This window comes from Calcarisporiella thermophila, assembly GCF_041956535.1.
Source record: "Calcarisporiella thermophila strain CBS 279.70 unplaced genomic scaffold VTP21scaffold_7, whole genome shotgun sequence".
Lineage (NCBI taxonomy): Eukaryota > Fungi > Calcarisporiellomycota > Calcarisporiellomycetes > Calcarisporiellales > Calcarisporiellaceae > Calcarisporiella > Calcarisporiella thermophila.
The window spans coordinates 998,783-1,023,034 of NW_027192197.1; the positions used below are offsets into that span (position 1 = coordinate 998,783).

Consider the following 24,252-nt stretch of genomic DNA (forward strand, 5'->3'; position numbering starts at 1 on the left):
TTTTTCACTTTTCTAATAGAAAAGCAAATCAAATATTGACGTTTAAATTGTAATAGAATATTGAAATAGAGTAACAAGAAAATTTAAAGTGAACGGTTATAAAGCGCGCTGGGAATCAGCTAGCAAAACATCCAATAATACACTTCTCTCGATCCGTAGCCGCCGTAACTTAGTCTTTAATGCGGCATACTCTTCGCGCAGTACTTCATTTTCTCTCGATATATATGAGTACTTTAATTTTGCAAGCTTATATTTTTCGAAAGCAGATCGAGGCTTATCTTCACCATTCGCACCACTAACACTATTCCCCATCACGCTTGTTCCTTCAGCAGAGAGAGTTGATAAGGAGTTAATTGCTGTTGCTATATGTTGTTTTTCGGATTCTGTACGTTTTGGGCGGCCACGACGCTTTTTTTCTATTACTTGAGGATTTGAGATTATCGAAGGTTTATTTTTGGTATCATTAGGGTCTTGTGAAGCAGCTGTCACTGTTGCTGAATTTGAAGTGTGTGCTAATTCTGCGGCGGCAGATGTGGATGTAGTTGATAGAAACGCGATAGGGGTTGGTGTGGGAGCGTGTTCATCTACTGGATCGCTTGCTATTTCATTCATCGGATGGTCATTATTGATAACTGATGTAGAGTGGTGTGGTAAAGAGGTTGCGGTGACTGAATCAGGTTCTGTTGTCTCTATATAGTTTTCTGTAGATGGCAAGTCTTCACTGGGCTTTGACATGACTCTTCTAATTGATTAAAAGCGATTTAATGACGGGTAGTAATAGTATTTAATACTCCATGCATATGACGATAGATAAGGCTAGATATTAATGGGATAGTTAGGTGGCGGAGATTTAATTATTAAAGTGTAAACACCCTAAGAAATATAGTGTCTTTGAAAAGAGAGATCTAGAGAAACAATTTCTATACTTCAATCTGATTATATTTATTTGTTTATTTTCATTATTCTCACTTAGATATTAATCATGTCAGCATTACGCTTTTCTCTTCAGCGATTGCGGCCTTCGGCCGATCTTAGTAATTTACTCCCTCTTCCCCGTTTTCAGCCCTCTTCTATCAGAATTGGAGCAATACTTGGACTCTCAGATGTTTTTGGACCTTTTCTGTGGGCTGCACCCAAGAAGAAAACCTCACATTCAAAGAAACGTATGCGGGCATCAAACAAAGGACTTCATGACCGTACAGATATCGTGACCTGCCCAGCATGCGGCCGTGGGAAGCGCATGCATCATATATGTCTGTATTGTTATCGAGAGATAAAGGAGAAGATAAAGCAGGAAGTAACTGCATGAATTATAGTTAAATCTTGAAGGTTCTTTCAAAATTCTTTGCCTTCCTCGGATAAGTCTATTATAAAAGTTCTCTCTATGGTGTGTTTAAGTCGATATTATGATGTCTATCCTTCAATCATATTTTCACTCTTTGTACAGTGTTTTTTTCCCCTAATTCTATTTTTTCAATAATTATTTTTTAGAGTATAAAGGGAAATGTAGCTCACATTTCAAATATCACAATCCTTCAAGTTATAATTAAAGATCAGCGATACAATGGAAGTTGGAATTTATTAGACAATGCAGTTGATACAATGTCATGTAATAATGATATTTACAAATAAAAGAGAGCTAGATGATTAGCTTTACTTCTCGCTTGCATAAATACCAATAAGCATACACTATGGGCTCATGATCGGTTTGTGATAGTATTTCTGACCTAAATATTCCCAAATATTTATAATATACTTGTCATTTTCTAAGGTGTTGATAAATAAATTGATATTATCGAGGTAAATCTCAACTGTGTGTTAATTATATAACGTGATATATGAATATTCTTTATATAAAATTATATTTATATGTGAATCCAAATCCCAATTCTATTGCAAATATTATTGTGGTGTTTGTAACGAGTACTAAATGAATTTTTAAACAAACGAAATAGGATATTTCCCAGTATAGAAACCAGAAATTATCCCTGTATTGAAATCAACTGGAAATCAAAACGAAATGCAATGATGCGAAGGTGATGGAAGATGAACAGCAACACATCAAGGAAATTCCTGTTATGATTTATGTAATCTTATAAAATTATGTGTAATTTATACAAATCCATTATTTTTCTCACCATAACTTACTCAAACTTATACAGGATTCTTCGAATGATGAACGGAGAAACTTCGAGTCTGCATTCACTAGAACAGACGCGTCCGAAATTATGACGAATGAAGCATCTACACGTCTTCAGGATTGCAACTCCCCTAGATTACCGAAGAATTCTTTTCCACACCCGGCTTTCCCTCACAAAGATTCATCGCATCCAAAATTATGGTCTTTTTCTTTAAGCAACAATTCACCTCAGAATTCATCTTGCAATACTTTAAATTTATCTCCTTCCCCTCAAACGTGTCAAGCTCAGTTGTATAGCCCAATAGTGCAGCCTCCCATCTGTTCAATTCACCAATGCCCTCCCGTGCTTCATAAAACTGCCGGTCCTAACGCTACTAGTTGCCCTATAGGGTGTCCTATTCGGTTTAAATCGGAGCTCTTAGCTGATTGCTGGAGCGTTTGGAAGGAAATGCCACCACCAGATATACTCGATGGACTTGCGAAAGTTGCAAATATATCAATTGAAGAAGCGAAGGCATTTTTTGAAGAGCAACAAAGTAGTCAGAAATCAGTGAAATTACAAAGTGAACAAATTATGGAGTTATCGTCGGTAAACCCTGAGCAATTGCCGCCGATACCAGATTTCCATTCAAGTAGAGGAGTTCGCAGAAGAGGTCGATTAAGACGTACTAGTGGAAGATTGGATGCGAAAGATACCAAACATTCCAACCCCTCTATCGTTTTAACATCTAAATCCTCTCGTGGCAGAGGAGGGAGGACTAGTAGGGAAAGCGTTGAAACGAGAAGAACCAGCTCAAATGGACAGGATTTTATGAACTCTGAAAATACTAATGGAGTAGGACCAAGAAAACGAAGAAGAGGCAGGCGCAGCAATAGTCTCTCTGAGAGGTCCGATAAAGAAGAAAAAAAAACTCAGAAATGCAACGCTGAGCATATAGTGAAAGTGAAAACAATCCCTTTTGAGGCGGATCTAGTCAAGAGAGTTATTGTTCAACCATCGACATGTCTGAGTAAAGTGTTTAAGCAATTTGAAAGTTGCCGGGCATGCATCTCAAACGATGGTGATTTGTGTCGTTTTGTTGATTTTCGCGTGTTTAAGTTGAATAAACAAAGGACACTGGTATGGGCTATAAGTTTATTTGAATTTTTTTTTTCAAAAGTCTTAATAATATATTTTTTTTTTTCAAATACAGAGCCCTGACAATCTAATTTATCTACCATCATTTTGCAATAATGAGGAGCCGGAGGATCCTGCGCCAATCCCCAGCTGTGTTGAGCACAGCGATAATGGAGCTGCAGAACGTTATATTCTTGATTCAATGAACGACACATTTAAATTAATTATGCTGCGAGAAGAAGAGCATATGGCCCAAAACCACACTATACGTAAGAAACAGCTATCCAATACACGTCAGCTATGTGATTACTGTATGACGGTAATATTTGGCGGATATTGGATGTGCTGTGTATGTGGTGCAGAGTCTTGTTTTGATTGCTATGAATCACTTCAAACCTCTAATCCAGATTCTTTGCCTCTCGCATCTTTTTGCTCCCGCAATCGCTACCATGGACCAGAACAGATGGTTGCAGTGACCAGATGGTTCGGCCATGAATTACGTGAGGTAATAGATCGTATTGGGCATCAACAAAACATATCTGCAGGACTCCAGGTGGGAATTGATGAACCATATAACGCTATGGTCAAGGATACTCGAATACAAGGCGATAGCAAAAGTGCTAAAGAAAGGGCGACCGTTGTAATGCAGGCGGAAAGCAGCCAAATCATGGAGGAATCAAACGCTAGAATAAACACTAATATCTCACCTAAACACATCAATCTAATCACGCCTTCAGGTGAGATAATTAGCTCCTATCAGGAGCCAGATTTATTCGGCTACACAGAAGATACGCCGCCTTGGGCATCTAAAGGATACCTCAGTAACACCTACGAAAATATTTCCTCTGACTTGTTTCGCAACTACTGGCGCCGTGGAATATGCGTAGTAGTTAACAATTTACAAATTCAAAGTGAACTTTGGACGCCCAGTTATTTCGTGAGGCAATGCGGCAGAGAAAAGATAGATCTGATAGATTGTCGCAATCAAAACGTAGTAAAGGGCACCATTGAAGAATTTTTCCAAGGTTTTGAACATACCACAGAAGCGAGCTATTCTAAGGAAAAAAGCAAGATCCTTAAGTTAAAGGTAGATTCTTTCTTTTCATATTTATGTTTAATCAAATCTTTAATCGAATCTTCATCCCTATTTCTAAATAGGATTGGCCGACGAGCGAGAACTTTCGCGAGAGGTTTCCTAGACACTTTGATGAATTCATGTCTATTATCCCATTTCCGGAATATACAAACTGGAATGGCATTTATAACCTCGCCTGCCGTTTGCCTTCTCGCTTTGTTCCCCCGGATCTTGGGCCTAAATTATATATTGCCTATGGTTCTGACGACGGCGATGGAGGATCCGGAACGACTAATCTCCACTGTGATATGGCCGATGCTGTAAACCTGATGGTATATAGTGCAGATAATGAACCCACTGCTCCTGCTGCTGCCGTCTGGGATATCTATTCGCAATCTGATCTTCCAAAACTTCGAGCATTCCTTAACAAGATTGCAGCTGAAGAATCGTATGATATCCCAGGTGATCCAGTACATTCACAAGTGTTCTACTTAGATGTAAAACTTCGACAGCGACTCTTTGATGAATATGGTGTAAGAAGCTGGCGAATTGAGCAACGTCCAGGCGATGCCGTTTTCATACCTGCAGGCTGTGCCCACCAGGTGTGTAATTACACTTCAGCCATCAAAATTGCAATGGATTTTGTAAGTCCAGAAAATGTGTCTCGATGCCTTGAATTAACACAGGAGTTTCGCAAACTGAGCGAGAACCATGGAAAAAAAGAGGATGTGTTGCAGCTGAAAAATATTTTATTTTACACATGGCTGGACTGTGATACTCACCTAAGAAAGTTGAATGGAGAGGTGGTGAAGGTGAAAAGAAAAAGAGGGAGACCAAAAGTTACCAACTAGGACTGGAGGGCTTATTGGGAAAATTTTGAGCAATGCTAGGAGTGGAGAACAGGCGGCGAGATATTAGTGCTATTCAGATCTGCTTATTCGAAAGTGTTTACATTGTCTAAATATTATTTGCAGCCATGTTTAAAATTTTAACAATTTAGCCGGATATACTCCGTAAATGCACCTTTACTGTCTTTGAGTTTTGCAATTTTCTTCATTTCTCTAAATTACACAATCCTCCCATTTTCCAACTGCACAAAGTATAATAAAAATATGCAAAAGTTCAATTTATATATAATTTCCAAATTTTAGTCATAGTGAGAAAGAGAAAAGGAGGTTTTGGGGCGAATATCAGATGTAAAAGATTTCAAGCCAACGAAAAATCCAAAGAAAATAAAAAAATTTTTCTATAATATTATGTAAATATAAGAAAAAACCACAAAAACTATTCATGATGTCGCTTTTCCTCCGTGTTCTCTCCCTGCTTTTTTAAACCTAGAGGCATATCATCCTCATCGTCAGATGCTGCTCCTCCATTGGCTCCTGGCTGCGCTGGCATTGGACCACTATACCCGAAGCCTTGTCCTCCGACACCACCATACATCATACCCATATTTCCTGCCGGGAACATACCGCTCATTACACTCATCCGGTTGTTCACGGCTCCCCCTTGTGGTCCCGCCATAGGGTTCAGCATCCCACCTCCCGGCTGTTGCATCCCCGCAGGATCAAGATAGGCTCCTTGTGGATATAACATTCCGCGCCCTTGCTGCTGCTGAGGATATGCGTTCATCATTCCCATCCCCATACTCCCCATACCTCCCATGCCCATACCCATGCCCATACCCATACCCATCATCTGTGGAGTCATCATACCCATTCCCATCCCTCCCATCCCCATCATCCCCATTCCACCCATCCCCATCATTCCCATCCCATATCCCATTCCCATCCCCATTCGATTTTGCATCATATACATCTCAGCCATCTGTTGTTGCTCCATCAGTTTCCTTTCACGTTGCTCTCGTTCGAGCAAAAGCATACTGGTGCGCTGTGTATTTCCTGTTCGACGATCCTTTTCTCGCTGCGTAATATGGCCAACCAAACCACGCTGTGGCTCAGGAGGTTTTTCGGGTACCTGGATGAGAGGCATGCCCATTGCTTTGGCGAGCTCGGTTTGCTCTCTTGCTGAAAGTTTTTCTGCTAAGTGGTTGCCTAAAAGCGAATGGCTGCGAATAGCTGAGTTATCGTATACACTTTCGTCATAATATTCTTCATCCATATCTTCTTCGTATTCTTCTTCATCTCCAAATGCATCTTCATAGTACTGCTGTTGTTGCTGTGAAATGCTAGAGTAACGTTGCTGAGCATGCTGAGACGCAAAATTGTCATTAGTAACAATGCGGGGTATTTCATCATGCTCGTAGCCAAGAGGCGAGATAGCTCTGCCCCCCGAGGCATTTCCACGTTTACGCGCGGGATCGGATTGTGCAGATAAAGAGGAGGAGTCGGACACACGAAGTGCCGACTTACCTCCCGCATTCTCACTTGAATCACGCCCTTTACCTTTGCCAGTCCGACCACTATATCCAGAAAACGCTCCTCCACTACTGGGGCGAGAATAATCCGCTGATTCTACTTCATTTCCTTCCTCTTCCAAATCTTCTTCGTCTTCTTCCTCTGTTTCACTTGTAGCTATTGAAGATGGTTTCCGCATTGCTTTTTTCTTTCCTTTATCCAAGGGCTTTTTAGGTTTCTCTTCCTCTGAATCAGATGGCATCAGAGGCGCTTTTTGCTTCTTCTGTTGTTTCGAGCTTGAGGTATTGCCAAAGTTCGCCACGCCAGTTGCCAGCTGAACCGCGGGCTCATTTGCAAGATCAAAGGAGAGTTCTAGTGAAGGATTGGGCTCTTGGTGTTCTGTCTGAGTAGACGCCGGAGGAGAAGGTGGTTTCTCACTTGGCTGCTCATCTGGTTGCTTATCGCTACTTTTTCTCGCAGAGGATGGCACTGATCGAGGTGCCAATACCTCGTTTTCACTCTCTTCTTCTTCCTCTTCCTCCTCTTCCTCGTCATCGTCATCGTCTTCCTCCGAATCGCTTGCTCGCAAATTAGCTTGACGAGCCTTTGCCTTGTTAATTGGAGGGGCGGATTGTTGTACGAGGGAAGATGGCGAGGTAACCCTTCTACCAGTAGATTGCGCGAGTCGTGAAGGGTGACTTGTTCTTGCTTGCTGATGTTGCAGAGATCCAGCACTCGCAGACTCGGCTCGAGTTCGTGCAAATGCATTCCGTAGCTCTCTTGTTGACACAGGAGAGTCTTGTTGATAATGCGAAGGCTGTGGCACCGGAGCAGACGATCTCGCCTGGATTTTGTGCCCCGCAACAGGCGGTGGCCGAGAGCTTTCTACGTGTTGCTTCAAGACATTGTTGAATTTGGACTTAACGTCTGCGAGCGTCTCACCTTGCATGTTCAAATGTCGTATGTCGTCCAAAGCAAGAAACAATTTTTCATACTGCTCAGGAAAGTATGGGCGCGCAAAGCACATCGACGCAGGATCGTTGGGGGTATCAGAAAAGCGCTCGGGTCGACCATAGAGACGGAAGCAGTCGAACATTGCTGTAAGCCATTTAGCCATTTCTGATGGAGTTGAAGCCATCAAAAGCACAAAACTTGGCGCAGAATCCTGAGAAGACTTAGACGGCACGAATAAAGTGCCTTCTACTTTGAGAAGGGTAGCAACATCAGCGAGCTGTGCCTTTTCAGGATAAACTGCATATGCTTGATACACGTTCACAAGTGTCATAACCGGAGTTTTGGATTTTTTGTTTTCATAGAACATGCACTGCCCTCGTGTCACGGTGCCCCTGCGCTTTTTCTCGCCATCACGATGGTCGGTAACAACAACCCAATACTTTTGCCATTCTATTGATCCCGTGAAGCGAACTTGCATGTAGCCTTCAAGTTTCGCTTGAGGCTTACCTTCGAGTAGAGGTGCGTGCGTAGGACGCTTAAGTAGTGCAGCAGTGTAAATTTCTTGGAGTTTGGAATTTTCGAAGCATGACAATCGTACAGCACATGCCCAGCGATTAAGAGCATTTACATCCATGCTTTCTTCCACGCGTAAAGAAAATCGGTTTGCCCCTGCTGAATTCAACGAAATCATATGATCAGCTCCTCTCTCACTCTGCTCCATAACTATGTCTAATGCCGAATCTGTGATGTTTATGTAGCTGGGTTTACTTTGCTCCTTGATTGTTTCAACATCGGCGATGCTTCCTGTTTCCGCGCTCCAAAACGTAAGCACAGGTCCTGTCAACTCAACATAACAGCGCGTCCAGCTCTGTGTAGTGTAAGGTTTACCCTCAGGAGTGAGGTCATTTCTCCGTAGTAGGAATCCTCGCGTATAAGTCTTATGGGAAAACACATCAAACAGCTTAGCGACGTGTGCAATGTCGGGAGGTATACTCGGATCTGAGGGTGGAGGTGGCGGATGGAATGAATTAGAAGTGGCAAATGGTCGCGGCGTGTAGCCAGAGGTAGGCGATGGAGTGTGACGAGTATATGAATGTTCTGTTGATGAAGGGCTACTCCCTGAAAATGATAACCCACCCAACTGCGATGTAACTTCATGCACGTGTGATGTTCTAGGCTCTGACATTTTTACGATATGACTAATCCATGAAATTAATCATTTAGTTAATGCCTAAAGTTTGGAGAGTAAATAGAAGACAAAAATATGAGCTTACCTTCACTTGCACAATTACACAAAATAGAGCGTCGGCTCCCAGAATTCCGGAAAAATATAATTAGTATGATTAGATGAAGAAATGAATGAAGTGATTTCAGCCGAATTGACACCCTCGGCTGCCGTTCCTCTCACTTGAGCACAATGAATAAATAAAAAAAGAGGAGAATTGGAATTAGAGAGGAAAATGAAATAGTCATCAGACTAGCTATTTTCGGTGGCGTTTCACAAAGTTGTACTAAATACATCCCCCCGTTCCCCTTTACAAATAAAAGAAATTTATAGTATGCGAAACTTATTGGTAACTAGGAATGAAAGCTTACAAGTCCTTCTGCACGTAAAACACTTGAAAAGTAGACAGTAGAAACTGTTTGCTGATTAGTTTGCAGTTCATTTTATTTCTTGAAATTCAAAGTGACCCTTAGAATTCAATTTCTAAATTACAATGCTTCTAGAGGTCGAGTACACACTTCGAATAATGGTATCTAAAAATTACGATTTAGAAATAAAATGTGCAGTTTGATAAGACTTAGAAAGGCTGGCCTTGTTCAAATGCTGGCAAAAATACAGTGTGCTCCCTCTCCTTGTTTGGTTGTGGGTTTAGTGTTCTAGTTATAGTAACATGGTTGCTAGATACAGATTACAGTAAATAAAACCCCGTCTCTCGTTGTGCTTCCCAAAGATTGAAGATGCTATTAACCGCGGTAAGCTCGTCGCCTGTACTCTTCAATCCAACGATTGCACACCAGTCGTTGGCAACTAAGCCAGCGGCTACTAGAGCAGATCCACGGTTAATTGTTCCAGCACGTAGAGGCACCTGTATTAGTGAGACCAGTTCGTCTAGATCTTGGGGTTTGACATGCGGATGGATCTATTTAGAGTTAAGTCGAGAGCTTAGATCGGGAATAATAGAGAATGTGCTAAAATATAAGAGATTGAACATACAAGACCACCACGATTACTTAACACGCAATAACTACCCACAAGTTCATTTTGTACTATTGTATGTCGGAATACTTCAACATCCAATGCATCCGCAATTATCTCTTCAGTTTCCTACATTGGGAAGTTGATGAATTCAACTAATCTCTAAAAAAAAATGTGCACTAGACTAACCATATCAATTTCAGGATGTACTAGCGCGACATAGTCATTGCAAGCCACTACATTTCCCAGAGCCGACAATCGTTCTTCCACTTTTTTCACAACAATGCCGTCTGGCAGAGAATTTCTTAAGTGAGATAACTCTTTATCTGTGATAGTGGTAGGAACTACGAGGCCGTGTCGATTCCCAACTGCCAGGCGCCCAATAACGTTAGTACCCGCAATAGAAGTTCGAATTACTGGCAGGACATCACTAAGCTCAGACTCGAATATATTGTAAAAGTTTCCGGCACCGTCTGCCGCCAGCAAACAGTAAGAGTTTGTAAGTAGTGAGAAAGCACCCTATAAGGGAAGAAAATACTGTTGGTCTATATCCTTTAGATGAGCTATTCATATTGCAACAGCTTACGACTTCACTGCTATTCCGGAACTGTGCACCTAAAAATATATGGGAGTCGTGAATAGTGCAAAACGCAAGGAGATGCAAAAATGATGTAGGAACTTACGAACAGCCATATTTCTCTCTTGATAATTTCGCTCGATTTCAGTATAATGGTAGATTATCAACTCGTAATAAAATCGGAGCTTATATATGGTTTTGTGACTTCAATAGAGGATTGCTATATAAAGGTAATAGGCACACCTGAATCATCTTTTATCGAGACCCATTGATTTTTTCAACTACCAACTTTGGCTTTCCAATTGAAAATGACCATTAAAGACAATTTTAAAATTCGCGAAGCTCTTCCTTCCGATATAGAAACTATTCTCACGCTCATCACTGAGCTTGCGACGTATGAGCGAGCAAAGGATTCTGTTAAAGCAACTACTGAGATCCTTGAAAAGAATCTCTTCCCCAAGGATGGATCTCGGCCCTATGCTTTCTGTCTCATAGGCGAATGGGAAGGGGGTAAGATTTCTTATTTTCATCGCATCTTTAGCAGTATAGGCTTACGAAATACTTTTTTTCTCGGAACAAGAAATTGCAAGCTTCTGCGTATATTGCACTAATTTCTCAACCTGGATTGGTAAACCTGGATTATATATCGAAGATATCTATGTACGACCTGAATACCGTGGTCGTGGCATTGGAAAGTTATATTTCCGGGAATTGGCGCGGATTGCTAAGGAAAAAGAGTATGAACGTATTGATTGGGTGGTCCTTAATTGGAACGAGGTAATTATTTATTCAAAAAATGTTTATTGATAGAAAATATATAATTCATACAAATTACTTTTCTACGACAATTAGCCAAGTATCAAGTTCTATGAAAGCCTGGGTGCATTCCCGTTGAGCGAGTGGTCTACTTTCCGCCTTACTGGGAAAGCACTAGAAAATTTGGGAAATCAGTAGAATACCTGTTGCAACTCCAGAATTGTACTTGGGGCTACCTTTGCGATGTTCACCCCATTTATACACATTATTCACATAATTTCTCGTGGAGAATATAGAATAATCATTAACTTATTTCAATCTGACAGATGTCAACTGAGTGTATTTGACTATACGGTTTTTAAGCTGTGAAGAGATGTCTTTTTTTGTGGCTTTTATTCGAAAAGTGGCTGAAGGCAAAAAAAGCGCATAGGTTCGTTCATCTGAGATTGGAAAAGCGAAAAAAGATTTGTTTCCACCTTATTTTTGTATAACGCAAAAGGAGGCTATACTTTTCCGCCTAGATGATTATAGTTCTTATTACTTGACTCTCTTTCGATTACGAATCGTTTAAACTGACGAGCTGATTAGCCAATATTGCACCAATATACTATCTGCTGTATTTTAACTGCTATACCTTAACTTAATCTTGTCCCTTCCCCTTCTCCATCTTTTACTCTCATTTTATTTATCCATCTTCCCCACTTTCCTTATCCTTCCTCCCCCCCCCCCCATATAAATATATATATTGAGATATGTCATTATCAAAAGATCTTCGACTTTTTATTCTATTATTTCTTACCAGTGGACTTTTCTTTGCTGAGATTGTGGGTGGCTACGCAACGGGATCTTTAGCATTGATTGCTGATTCGTTCCACATGTTAAATGATATGATGAGCATGATAATTGCCCTGGTAGCCATAAAAGTAACTCTCTCTTCTTTGGAACCTGAATGCATCAAAGAATGACATTATACCTATTTTAATAGCTGGCAGCAGCGGCCCTTCGTTCCCCAGAAAAATACCGCGGCTGGGAACGTGCGGAACTTGTGGGTGCACTTATCAATGGGGTGTTTTTATTGGCGCTATCATTTTCAATATTCTTAGAGGCAATTGAAAGATTTTTTGCGCCTAGAGGTAAAATATAAAAACATGAGTAGTAACAATGACATTTTTCTAATTAATGCTTTTTTGCTAAAAGAAATAAATGACCCGAAGTTGGTGCTCATTATAGGAAGCATCGGTCTATCTATCAATATTATAGGGCTGTTCTTGTTCCACGGTATCGCCATTTTCTATTTAATTCGGTATTCTAGACAGTAAACTTATCCACTGTACTCTATTCTTTGGTTAGATCACTCGCATCACCACCATCCCCACCACCACCACTCACATGATCTACTTCCTCAGTCAGACGCTGAAACAACAGCTCTCAACGCTGTTGTGGATGATTACAAGCTGGAGACTTCTGTGATTGAAATGCCCTCTGTTGTTAATGGTTCTACAACGACCTGCCCCTCTACTTCAGACTCTCTAAGTTGTGGTGAGGATGAACCGCATATACATCACCATGGATTACATTTACATGCGACTGGCCACACTAATGTGCATGGCCACCACCACCATCACGATGATCTCAATATGAAAGGCGTTTTTCTGCATATCCTTGGTGATGCATTAGGAAATTTAGGCGTTATCGTGACAGCCCTTATTATATGGTTGACACAGTACCCATGGCGATTCTACTGCGATCCAATAATCAGCATGGTAATAGCTGTAATTATGTTCTCGTCGGCAATACCACTAGTAAAAAGTGCAACAATAATGCTGCTCCAATATTCTTCGATTGCTTGTACCGGCAATTCCCAAGCACACTCCCACGAGAACTCGCTTACACCAATCGAGACGTCCGAAGAGCTTCGGACACATGTTGCTTCACTCGAGGGAATTATTGCGGTGCGAGATATCCAAATTTATACGCTGACTGATGGCCGCACCCTTGCATCTGTCTCCATACAGACACAAGCAGAACCGGGTCAATACGAGTCTCTCCACGAAGCAATAGACACCACGTTACGAAAGCGAAAGATAGATGTGGTTATTGTCCAACCTGAATTTGTATTTACTAACGGTTGATTCCCACTCATATTGGTATGAACTGCGAACAATTAATTATTGTTTTCTTTTTGTTTTTATTTGAATTTTGCAATGAATACACCTACGTTGTAAATTATGCATAAAGTATTAATTTAATAGGATCATCAGTATCACGGAACACTTTAGAAATAAATATACAAGTTGAAATGCCTCTTGTATAATTCAGAGTTTGGCTTTGATTTCTGCTGGGTCGACGATCTCAACGACATTCTCTCGAACCCTCTTGACAGTATCAGGTCCCATCCCGCATATCTCTGAAAGATATCGCTCCACTTTGCCATACTTCTTCCAAAATGCATTAATGTTATGATGCATTGATTCATACGGCGTGGAATTGAAACGGGCCGATTTATCATGGATCAACATTCCGCCAGTATTCTGTGTCGACTCGGAGTTTTCATATACATTCTTATTGATAGCTGAAATAATAGGGGTAGTAAAAAATGTAGTTGAGTGAGATTTGCTTAGTAACAGTATGGGAAAGCTAATCTCCTACCTGCGCTTGTTCCCAGTCCAATTGCGTACTCTCCAGAAATTGACTCCGGATCTACGCCAGCCACCATTAGCAGCAACATGATAAATATTCCAACTTGATCTTTGCCTTGAGCACTAAATACAAGTATAGGATCATAAGGATTAGAGGCGATGTGTTCCATTACTGTTCGAAAGGCATTGGCCCCGGATTCGAGAAAAGTCATATAATCTAATACAAAAAAAACCGAGGTAAAATGCCTTGTCAGCAATAGAAACTATCGATGAAAGCATAAAAAAGGTGATGCCCACCTTGTTCGTGGCCCTCAGGTCCCTTTGTATAGCATTGGGGCTCTTCTATTACAACACTCCGTGAGTATTCGGCTGAAGGGATGGGTAGTTGGTGGATTTGTATTCCTGAGATAATTCTGTAATGCAACCTCAACACAATGCTGTTATCGGATATGGTTCAACAATCATTACGTGCTACTTACTTCTAAGGCACTTCTTTCCTCTCTACATCTGACCGAAAATCAAAAATATGCCTTACACCAAGTTTACGTGAAGACTCGATTTCTCTTTCCGTTATTTGGGAAATGCTAAAGAGATTGGGAACGAAACAAATGTGTTTCTTACCACATAAAAATACGCAAACAACTCACTCTCCAGATCTATGTATAAACCTCGCTCTCACAATGCCTTCATTACGCGTAATCCAACCTTCTATATCCCGGAAATTTGAAACACCTTCTACTGCAATGCGCCTCTTCATCACGCCCAACCCTAGTGCTCTCTCTCAGCTATCTCTTTTTGCCCTTCTTCCATAAAATAAGCGACCACCCTATCTATCAACTGCCTCTTATACTTCCCATGAGAACCATGGTTTGCCCCATATATAAACCGGATAGTATGCGTGGGGATTCGGTTAGCGAAATTCCATAACTTCCGCCACTGGAGTCACGGTGTCGCCAGTTCCATGGCACGTAAGCACAGAGGTTGTGGGAGGGAAAGATGAAATAAAATTCATATCCCATCGAGTTATATTATCAATTTGTTGTTTGGACACCTGGTATCCTTTTTCATAACGACGATAAGTCGCGATCAATTTGTAGTATCCCTAGATCCAGGGGGGACATAAATACAATTTAATTCACATCCTTGTGGAGTTAAACTCGCCAACTTTACCAAGTTTTCAATTTCTTCCATCCACAGCTCGTTCTGTTGAACCGCTAGCCATAACCACTGATTGTTAAACGAGCCTGCCAAGTTGATGACATGCGGGATATCGCGTTTGAAGACACCTGCATATTTAAACAGATGTTGGAAGCCCGAGAATGGCCGATAAGTGCATATATAATGTATCCTTATCATTCAAAATGTTGAATCACAGTGTTTAGGTCCTCTACGTCCTCCTGTTAGCCATTGAGCGGGATTAAATCATTTGTGTATCCACGAGGAGGACGGAAAAATTACAGCCACCTACATCCCAAATGTCAAATCTTGTTTTCCCATCGCTTTCTCCGCAACCTCGGAAATCGAATCGAAAGCTCTCGAAAGGCAGTTTCTTTGCAAGTGGAGAGAGAAATAAATAATCTCTATGGCTGAAGACCCCATGGCACAGAATAGCGAGCTTTTTTCGCCCTGTAAGTAAATCAACTGCCGGGGCTATATCTTGGCGTGTTTCGAGGGTACCGACTATGCGCTCATCGTGATGGTTGCGAATAGTGATATGTTTGGAAGGCATAGCGGATGTTTTATGTATGAGTATCTAAGTGAAATAATAAACAATCTCCAGAGGTTTTAAAGTATTTAGACTCTTTAATGTCGAAAGCTATATTTGCGAGCCTAATGCCTTCCGTCAAGAGGTTATTTATAGCGATAATTTTCTCCATATATTTCGAAATTGGATTTAGAAGTATCATACAAGGATATTGAACTTGTCACACTTGAAATCCAGAGGAGAAAGCGGTCTGATGAATTATTTCATTTGACTATTTTTGACCAAAAGCCGAGTTTCAATGCGCTACAGAGCTGAATTAAGTCATACTCGACATAAAGAGTTTGCTGGTAACGAATGGTCTTGCAGCGTTTAGACCAGGGTTGTCGGAGGCCTTAACCCTTTCGGCTCCGGGCAGGCTTGAGAAATTCGGGGATATTGACCAAATCGGTTCGACCTCCCATAATAGGATTTAAATATTTATTTACTTTCATAACACACTCAGCATTTTACAGATAAGGTATATTTCTACAACTGGATGTGTTATTGTATTTCTCTTGAATATAGTAAATTAGCTATTAATGGCGCATTGAGTTATATATTGAGGATGCAGTTGGTGCTAATAAACTCGGAGAATCTCAGAGGATGAGGATGCTGCCCATCGGCCATTGCTTGATTAGGTGGTTTTATTTTCTGAATAGATCTAAAATGGTATATTCTGTTATTAACCTAACCTATCTACAATATTAAGCTAGCGATAGAAAATAGTCTTGAGACTAGAATGATACAAAAATATTTGCCGACCCATAATTAAATGTAAAGCATAATATGAATGATATTCTCTCAAAAGAACTTAATTTCACTGATTATAGAGAAATTTTATTCGCAAATGAATGGAAATTCCATACTAGTATACCTATGAAAAAGGATTTTAAACCTCATGCTCTAGTCATTTTATGGCTTTGAATTTAGAGCTTTCTTTGAGTTCGTTGGTTCGATAACACCTCGTTCATGTATTGTGCATTAACACTTACTCTAGTTTATAACTCGCTTCTGGCGGATCTGACTTCACCATACCTTTGCTGAGATGGCCTAACCATGCCTTGGGTGAAGTTGTGTCAGACTCAGAATTGTTCATTGCTCTCATTTCTTGCCAACCTATCAAGCATGGACTCAAATTTGTTGAACTTGAAATGGTAATTGCCGCTTCTCTGTTTCCCACGACAAACTCTACAGGATGATTGAGCACCTCCTTGGCGCTACCTTGGAGCTGTATTGTTCCTTCAGACGGAGTCATGCCTTCCTCATCTCCTGGCACTCCTACGTATAAATGCCGCTCAATGACGCGCAGACGCATCCCTTCTCGCCACACGGCACTAGTCTCTTGACACGCGCCACTTTGAATGGTTTTGCTCTGGGGTGCTAACCCCGCTCCAGCCGCCCAGCTAGGATACATCATCACATTAAGGCAGTTGCGTATGCGCACTCCACCACTCAAGTACGCAATAAGTGCCATTATCCATAACAATAGGGTTGTGCAAGATGTCACGAGAATAGCCTGCCCGTATGGTTTTCCAAAGACACCCTCCTTCTCACCGACTACATATAAAGGCACTTTGGAGGAACCGCAAGGCCCCGGGAAATCCGGGGATACACCACTAATTATTCTAAGAAGTCCACCCGCGGTGCCAAAAACATCGCGCCCGAACACATCCACATCAATAATAGTCCTCTGAATACTCTGCATTTATATCTAAATCTCTATAGCTATCTAGTTGAGTAGGGTTGTCACGAGCGAGTTTAATTATACCGAAGTGAGCTGCCACGAAATGCAAGATGAAATTCGTGCATAAACAAGAGCGGACCAGCCATAGATGCCCGCTCTTGTGGTGGGCGGGCTGTAAGCAAATTAAAGCTTTCTTCCTTACAACAAGCAGCGTATTTTTAGTGTATTTTTCACTCGATGGTGCACTTATTTTATTCTTCTTATTTGTAGAAAAGGATACTCGAGAAGTGCAAATCTTTAAAGGATCACAGTTATCTTTTCACATATCCAAAATGAATTAAAATCAGGTACAATGAAACATATATCAATACAAAAAAGGTGTGGATTGATATGATAAGACATTCCTCCGTTCATTGTGGCACAGATAAAAGTAACAGAGAGACTTGCTCCCACGCCATATTATGGGATGGAAAGCTTATAATGGTTAAAAATATGCATACGCCTATAATCATATAGTATACTTTGAGTTTACAGGTGGAATCCATCCTGCTCTTCTTAATCTGCCGCTGCACCACGTTGTTGGCTCACTCCTGGAAAGCAAATAAAGCTGCTCCCTTGTGGCTATATACAAACCACATTGTACCGACTAGCTTTGTTTCTGTGGATTACTGAATCCTATCCTGAATTAACTAATATTTTAGTTTCTATTTTTTTTGTTCAAACTGAAGTGTTTTATTTGCTGTGGCTCTAGTCAATTTTTACTATGCATCGGGATAGGCTTGCAGCGCAAAAGGAAACCGTAAAAGGCATTTCAAGAATAAAGGAGAATAGGCAAACGTAAGAAGAAGTCACCAGGAAAGGATCATCAGATAATGCGACAAGTTGACCTTCGTTGTAGCATCTTCCGCCGCTCATATCAGCTGGAGAATATGCCAATGTAGACTGAGAGGAAAATACACGGGTAGCTCAATAGAACGTCCAACTATAATGCAATTCATTTTTTATCATGGATTCTGATCATTCACGAGTATCTTGGTGTTACCACTTATAGAGATAGGCCAAAAAATGCATGAGAGAGCGGTTGTTGAATGCGGAAAACGATGGAAAATGAATTGTATATCTGTCGGCGGAATTTGCTCGACAGTCGTCAATGCTTTCGCATTTTACTTTTATCAGTAATATAGGAGGATAATACAAAAAATGACAGATTTCAAACAGAATAAGCAATAAGATATAGGTGTATATATGATATAGAATTATATTGCAATCGCAAGCTTTGTATCTTTTGAGAAGGGTTAAGAAATATTTACGGAATTCATGGGATGAAGCAGGGAAAGTTGCTCAAAATGAGGGGGTGCCTATTCAGGGTAATTACATGTTCAAACAAAAAAGAAATTTACTGCGTGGTGACGCCGCTCTCTAACGTCTTTGGATTTGCTTCACTCTCTTGGACCGTGTAGGTCCCGCTCCTCCTCCATACGCTCATCCGCCTTAACACGCGGCCCCATCCTGCGCCCTCTTCGCCGGTCGCCACCGTATTCGATTTTCTATAAGAGGCGCCCGTCACGGTGTTATGTCTGCGCAAGTGAGCACTCCCGCCGCGGGCATTCTCCGTCGAATGCTGAGAGGGGATATTGGTTGAGGCGGGAGGATGTGATCCCATTGTATTTGGAGAGCCGCTATTCTGATGTGTAGCGGTGGGGTTCTCTACCACCTCGACTCTTTCCTGCTCTTCAGCAACTAAATCAGACTCGTGCTTGTTAGTCAACCATAGGCCCATGCTCCGTGGCCGACCCTCCCTCTTTTTTGGCGGAGAGGGGTCCGTCTTCGGGGTAGAGGCCGGCCGTGGGTCGTCGATGGAAAGCACGTCCACGAGCTGCTTGTTCTCCATGATACGGAGCAGAATCTTGTTGACATATAAAGCCATTGCCTTATTCTCGTCCTTGAGCTTCCGGATTTCTTCGCTCATTTCTATCATTGAGTATAAATCAAACAGATGTCATTTATCAGTGACGTTGGTAAGAGTCATTTTCGAGGAAAGACGGTATGCATACTCTCGAACGTTCTGCTTGAGTCCTTTTCGTCACCCACTTTGACTGGTCGTCCAGAAGTCTGGGATGCACGATCCAGCTCCGCCGCTAGATCCAAACCGCCTCCGTTCTCGGGCTCGCTGCCGTTGTGCACCTCCTCGTACTCGATGGAGTGAGCGTCCTCCGCGCTCCGCTCCATCACAGACGGGGACTGATTCAAATGGCGGTTTTGCTAAATAAAGTTTAATTGCGATACACAGTGAATTAATTAAGCCCCAAGAAAAAAACGGTGACTCAAAACATGACAGCAAGCAATTACCTGAAGAATAGGATTCAGCATAAATTCTCCGCTCACCGTCTTCTCGTGCAGCAGGATCTGGTAGCTTTCGTTATCTTCCATAAGGCTGCGGTTCAGCTGGGTCATTTGCGCAACTTCGTGTTCAAGCGCTGCCAGTCGGGCGCTCTGCTGTTGGGAGCGCGTGGAATAGTCTTGTGTGAGGTGGCGCGCCTTTTCTAGCTCGGCCATCAAGTCGGCAACTCGGCGCTCGAGAGCCTTGACTCTTCGTTCAGAGGCCCGAGCCTCTTGCAGGCTCTTTTTGTTATTTTCAGAGGTATATTCGCTAGGTGAGGAGATGCTGGTGGGGCCGGGCGAGTGTGCAGGGGTAAGAGGCTCGTCGTTTGAGTTGGCGTTTGTGGAACGCCGAACGGAGGCTCGTCTTGAAAGTTTTTCTGAGCCCGCTTGGGCATTGGCAGCCCTCAAGGATGCCATCAGCTCCACCTCACGTTTTTGCCATGCTGCTCTTTCTTCTTCAAATATATTTACCTAATGATGGCAGGGTTAGTGGTGTGCATCATGGGCGCTTGACCCCTTCGATTTCGCATTACCTCTTCCGCCAAACGCTTTTCCAATTCCCGCTTTTCCTTCGTGGTATGCAATGCCTCCTTCTTTAACTCTGCAACATCTTGGTTTTGTGCAAATAGTTGCGCCTCCATTCGTTCATGGTCACTTCGAGCCGTGGCTAGCTCATGTTGAAGGGATGCCGATTTCTAGCAGGGGTGAAGCAGAGAAAAAAATTAGAAAAACTGGTGGGGATCGAGAATTGGCTGTGCATTCATGCACACCTTGCGTATATACTCATTCTCGTCCGCCAACAATCGGTTTGATTCTTTGAGGGATTCTAATTGCGTCAAAAGCTGGATATTCAATGAGAAAAGGAAATAATGCGTGAGATCCCCATTCTTAATAGGACGGCCTGATAATTCTGGCTCATTTCAGTCATATTGGCTACTTACGTTAATGTTCTGGTCCTGTAGGATTTTCATATCTCTATCGAGACGAGAAACGAGCGCGGCGATGTCTGATGTCATTCTGAGTTTATACGACCGTTCTAAGGGAGATGGGCAATGAAAGGAGAGGCGAGAGGAAGTGGTAAAAATAGATTGAAACATTAATGTTAACTAAAAGTTGTCTAAGCCACAATGTGGCTTACTCCTCCATTTATGTTGATATTCGAGAGATGAATAGAGGACATCCGATCTGACAAAGGGCGCCGCGAGATCTCTTTGGAAAATGAATGAAAAAATTAGCAGCCTTGAAATGTGTAAAAGATGGCAGGTTTGGGCCGTATTACATAGTCCGTGGTATTAAAGACGAGCCCCGTCCATCTCCTATCGTAAGTTGGGCTAAAATAAGAAAGAGAGACAATGTAAGACACCATACTCCATCTGATACCTGTATATAGAATCCATAGCCTTTAGGAAGAACAATTTAGTCGATGATAGCATTCGTCTCCCCTCCGAACGCTTCAGTAGCATGGAAGGCGCTTTGCAAATCGCTGTAGGAAGGTGTTCTATATCGAAAGATAGCGCTTTGGGCTGACAAGTTGTCATGAAGGACGTCAGCTCTACGAATAAAAACAATAGGTTATTAACATTATTTTCCAATAATGTCGCATGAAAAAGTTCCTTTTAAGCTTGTTAGGATATAAAGATTTGTAATATGAGGACCAATCCAGGGTGCTGCGTTGAAATTATAGTTTTCTTAGCAAAGCTAAGTTGGATCACAGCCTACTACGAGTATGCACCCTCTTTAAATTCTGATCAATAGCATCTTGGATCATAGACCCGCGATAGTTATTCGAAAGAGAAATTTAGCCCTTAGATGATTTTGCCTCGCTTTCATCCTTCAGGCTAGAGTGGTGAGCGGATGAACGGCCCGAAATCCAAGGGCTATCTCGACTAAATTACTTGGTTAAGTAATTTAGTCGATTCTATTTCACAGTCAGTGGATGAGCAGCCGGAAAATCAAGGGGCTGCCTCGACTAAATTGCTTTGTTAAGTAATTTAGTCGATTCTATTTCACAGTCACTTAGGATATATTCACGTAACTCAATACGTCTAACGAACTTAAACGACTGGGACACTTCAGGATGCAGACTCGAGCAGCTAGGACATCATTGACACTATGATACCTAATTTTGTCTTCAGCCAGCTAGCAGAATCGCCGTTGCCGGCACTGCAGCCATATGGAATGCCCATCGAATTTAAAGGATGCAGAAGGCCGATGACTCATCTGTCTGACAATTCCAGGGCCACATCGACCACCAATTCAACCCCCGGAGATGACAGGGTCACCCAATGCACGCAGGATAAGCGCCTTTCGTGCATGGCTCATTCCACCGTGGGTGGACTACGAATTCAACTCCAGCTCAATTCCTTGACGGATCTTCACCGGCTCCTTGGTGCCGAATTTCGGATGGAGGGCAAATTTGTGCCCGACTTGCACCCCCACATTCAGCTGCCCGAATTCACTCGGGAGGGCGTGCCGATTCGTCGTTGCACCATTTTCAGGTTGACGCGCTATCCGAAGCCGCTTAAGAGCAGCTTGCTCAACTGGCTTAGTAAACCCATTGCCCTTAATCGTAAGCTGACGGATATCCTTTTTCATGTGTATGCGAGCGATTGCTTTCCCTGGATAAAGCACCCTGACCGCGCCGTCTTCCTTGAGTGCTACTTCGCTAATGAGCTTGAGCCTGCACTGCTCCATTCGGCCCTGGCCTTCTCCGCCCTCCACCTGCTCCTGACCCACCCGCAAACAAACACGAGCAATAAAAAGAGGCTGCATGCGGCGGCAGGAGAGTTGCTTGAGCGGGCACGGCTGCAGTTGGAGGAGGTGTTCGATGCACCCACTCCGCAAACGGTGCTTGCATTCATGAATATGTCGAACTGCATGATGTTACTTGCGCGGTACCAGGAGGCGTATGGGTATTTCTCCCAGGCGGCGCTGCTAGCGCTTTCGCTGCAAATGCACCAGGACGACCCGGCAGAGGACGACTCGGTAGAGCGAGAGTTTAGGCGGAGAATCTGGTAGGTGAAATGGAGTGCTTTTGGTTCGTTGGATGGCATTTTGGGCTCTTGTGCTCTCGACACCCACAGAACCTCCCCATGCCCAGGCTAGTTAATCTCTTGCCTTTAGGTGTTTTGTATGTCAGCGCGAGCTCTGGTATGTATATATTGGCAACCAATCATCTTTGATCCCACTGGAGATGATCCGGGCCTCGCCCAAACCGACCCTCACCCCGGACGACAACGAGAACTATAAGCTGTTAGTGGTAAGAACGGATTGATGTGGAGTTTGCTGAGAAGCTAAGGGTGTATTGATCCGTGTCGCTCCCCCTTGGATTAGGTTTTCTTCCTGATGGATGTGGTTTTCTGTTCCCAGATCGACAAATACCTCAACTTCGACTGGACCTTGTCCGATAACACGATCGCCCAGAACCTCATCGGCGTGGCTGCGTACCTGCAGCAGGAGCTGACCAACATCTATAGCACGTGTGGCGGAGACAAGCTGCAAATCCGCCTCGACTACGAAATCGACTCCAACTTCTGGATCCATTGGTGTGGCCTGTGGATGCCGTTTCTCTCGGCCGATGCTCCCCCGCAAAGATTGGAGACCGAGCTGATGAAGCAGCTGCGAGATAGAGCGCTAAAAGAGCTTGCAAAGGTAGGGACGAAGGGATGTTTCATTGTTCGTATGCTTTGAGTTGGCTCATCCGCTCCGGCTTGCTCTCCGACCTAGGGCCTGTCCTTTTGTAATCGCATTGCGTACAATGCCATTCGAGATCGAAACTGGTGCCTGTTTGCTCCGTATATATTTCTACACCGGGTCTGCGACCTCAACCAGTTCCTTGCTCGGGTGCACCCCAGTCGCACGGTGCGGTACAAGCTCTTCCGGGAGATTTATCAAATGCTTGCTTTGCTGCGCACCTTTGAAGATCGAGGGATGATTGAGCAGTGGATAACGGACCAACTCATTGACACGCTGAACGTGATAAAGCCGATGGTCTTCTCGAAAGCGGAGCTGGAGACGTTGTACCCAGGCAATCCAAGACCCCTAGCCATGAAATAGTGCTAGAGAATAGGTGCTTCTATCTTCTTCGCCCCTATTCCCCTCCCCTCCCCCCCCCACCCTCACTCTCTCTCCTCCCACCCCAGACTAGCCCAGCGCCTTCATCGCTCTCATCCTCTGTTGTATTTTTTTTTGCCTTTACCCATAATCCCCCTATCCTTTGTATTTTGACTGTTCCTGTTTGTACCTTTCTCTCTAATCAAGTGAATTAGGCTTTTCCAGGGCTGGGCGTGGAGTGCCCGAAAGGTGCAAATCTTTCGGAAAAACAAGCCATCCCACTTCGACATCCCCTCGAGTGGATTGATCTTGGAGGAAGAGGTCTCTCCAGGACCTGGAGGCGTACAGACGGCCATCCCGCTATTACTCAGCTAGTTAGAGTCACAGCGGGAGTACGCCCACACAACTCCTAGGCGATGCACTCTTAACCTTATCCGCCGGTTCTGGCATGGGTGGCGACGCGGTGATGCAGACCCGACCGCCCCATTCATTGTGACATGCTATCCTACGAGACAGCGAGCCAGGTCAGAGCCCATTCTCCCGCTTCCATTGCTAATGGAACCCCCCTCGTTCG

At 42.9% G+C, this 24,252-nt stretch overlaps 12 protein-coding genes across 12 annotated transcripts; 5 read left to right on the plus strand and 7 right to left on the minus strand.

The window, feature by feature from the left end:
• Positions 1 to 96: 96 nt before the first annotated feature.
• VTP21DRAFT_10708 (uncharacterized protein) lies at positions 97 to 735 on the minus strand (the record flags this gene model as incomplete). The annotated part of the gene is made up of 1 exon (XM_069390074.1): positions 97 to 735. One exon carries the CDS (start codon positions 733 to 735, stop codon positions 97 to 99), a length of 639 nt encoding a protein of 212 aa, XP_069253331.1.
• Positions 736 to 982: 247 nt separating this feature from the next.
• VTP21DRAFT_10709 (mitochondrial 54S ribosomal protein bL32m) lies at positions 983 to 1,309 on the plus strand (the record flags this gene model as incomplete). The annotated part of the gene is made up of 1 exon (XM_069390075.1): positions 983 to 1,309. The coding sequence occupies one exon, from the start codon at positions 983 to 985 to the stop codon at positions 1,307 to 1,309; it is 327 nt and encodes a 108-aa protein (XP_069253332.1).
• A 730-nt stretch (positions 1,310 to 2,039) lies between these two features.
• Positions 2,040 to 5,183, plus strand: VTP21DRAFT_10710 (uncharacterized protein; the record flags this gene model as incomplete). The annotated part of the gene is made up of 4 exons (XM_069390077.1): positions 2,040 to 2,087; positions 2,163 to 3,260; positions 3,334 to 4,344; positions 4,416 to 5,183. 4 exons carry the CDS (start codon positions 2,040 to 2,042, stop codon positions 5,181 to 5,183), a joined length of 2,925 nt encoding a protein of 974 aa, XP_069253333.1.
• A 433-nt stretch (positions 5,184 to 5,616) lies between these two features.
• On the minus strand, positions 5,617 to 8,829 carry VTP21DRAFT_10711 (uncharacterized protein; the record flags this gene model as incomplete). The annotated part of the gene is made up of 1 exon (XM_069390078.1): positions 5,617 to 8,829. The coding sequence occupies one exon, from the start codon at positions 8,827 to 8,829 to the stop codon at positions 5,617 to 5,619; it is 3,213 nt and encodes a 1,070-aa protein (XP_069253334.1).
• Positions 8,830 to 9,556: 727 nt separating this feature from the next.
• VTP21DRAFT_10712 (uncharacterized protein) lies at positions 9,557 to 10,536 on the minus strand (the record flags this gene model as incomplete). The annotated part of the gene is made up of 5 exons (XM_069390079.1): positions 9,557 to 9,787; positions 9,862 to 9,972; positions 10,033 to 10,362; positions 10,430 to 10,458; positions 10,527 to 10,536. 5 exons carry the CDS (start codon positions 10,534 to 10,536, stop codon positions 9,557 to 9,559), a joined length of 711 nt encoding a protein of 236 aa, XP_069253335.1.
• A 192-nt stretch (positions 10,537 to 10,728) lies between these two features.
• VTP21DRAFT_10713 (uncharacterized protein) lies at positions 10,729 to 11,374 on the plus strand (the record flags this gene model as incomplete). Its single annotated transcript, XM_069390080.1, has 3 exons — positions 10,729 to 10,930; positions 11,001 to 11,197; positions 11,273 to 11,374. The coding sequence occupies 3 exons, from the start codon at positions 10,729 to 10,731 to the stop codon at positions 11,372 to 11,374; spliced, it is 501 nt and encodes a 166-aa protein (XP_069253336.1).
• Positions 11,375 to 11,928: 554 nt separating this feature from the next.
• On the plus strand, positions 11,929 to 13,308 carry VTP21DRAFT_10714 (uncharacterized protein; the record flags this gene model as incomplete). The annotated part of the gene is made up of 4 exons (XM_069390081.1): positions 11,929 to 12,099; positions 12,162 to 12,309; positions 12,374 to 12,454; positions 12,527 to 13,308. 4 exons carry the CDS (start codon positions 11,929 to 11,931, stop codon positions 13,306 to 13,308), a joined length of 1,182 nt encoding a protein of 393 aa, XP_069253337.1.
• Positions 13,309 to 13,491: 183 nt separating this feature from the next.
• On the minus strand, positions 13,492 to 14,572 carry VTP21DRAFT_10715 (uncharacterized protein; the record flags this gene model as incomplete). The annotated part of the gene is made up of 4 exons (XM_069390082.1): positions 13,492 to 13,748; positions 13,826 to 14,032; positions 14,113 to 14,228; positions 14,484 to 14,572. 4 exons carry the CDS (start codon positions 14,570 to 14,572, stop codon positions 13,492 to 13,494), a joined length of 669 nt encoding a protein of 222 aa, XP_069253338.1.
• A 153-nt stretch (positions 14,573 to 14,725) lies between these two features.
• On the minus strand, positions 14,726 to 15,544 carry VTP21DRAFT_10716 (uncharacterized protein; the record flags this gene model as incomplete). Its single annotated transcript, XM_069390083.1, has 3 exons — positions 14,726 to 14,917; positions 14,986 to 15,101; positions 15,274 to 15,544. 3 exons carry the CDS (start codon positions 15,542 to 15,544, stop codon positions 14,726 to 14,728), a joined length of 579 nt encoding a protein of 192 aa, XP_069253339.1.
• Positions 15,545 to 16,547: 1,003 nt separating this feature from the next.
• Positions 16,548 to 17,264, minus strand: VTP21DRAFT_10717 (uncharacterized protein; the record flags this gene model as incomplete). The annotated part of the gene is made up of 1 exon (XM_069390084.1): positions 16,548 to 17,264. The coding sequence occupies one exon, from the start codon at positions 17,262 to 17,264 to the stop codon at positions 16,548 to 16,550; it is 717 nt and encodes a 238-aa protein (XP_069253340.1).
• Positions 17,265 to 18,639: 1,375 nt separating this feature from the next.
• Positions 18,640 to 20,641, minus strand: VTP21DRAFT_10718 (uncharacterized protein; the record flags this gene model as incomplete). Its single annotated transcript, XM_069390085.1, has 6 exons — positions 18,640 to 19,214; positions 19,298 to 19,505; positions 19,593 to 20,096; positions 20,159 to 20,320; positions 20,396 to 20,467; positions 20,567 to 20,641. The coding sequence occupies 6 exons, from the start codon at positions 20,639 to 20,641 to the stop codon at positions 18,640 to 18,642; spliced, it is 1,596 nt and encodes a 531-aa protein (XP_069253341.1).
• A 1,096-nt stretch (positions 20,642 to 21,737) lies between these two features.
• VTP21DRAFT_10719 (uncharacterized protein) lies at positions 21,738 to 23,681 on the plus strand (the record flags this gene model as incomplete). Its single annotated transcript, XM_069390086.1, has 4 exons — positions 21,738 to 22,639; positions 22,749 to 22,884; positions 22,959 to 23,276; positions 23,352 to 23,681. The coding sequence occupies 4 exons, from the start codon at positions 21,738 to 21,740 to the stop codon at positions 23,679 to 23,681; spliced, it is 1,686 nt and encodes a 561-aa protein (XP_069253342.1).
• Between the last annotated feature and the right edge of the window lie 571 nt (positions 23,682 to 24,252).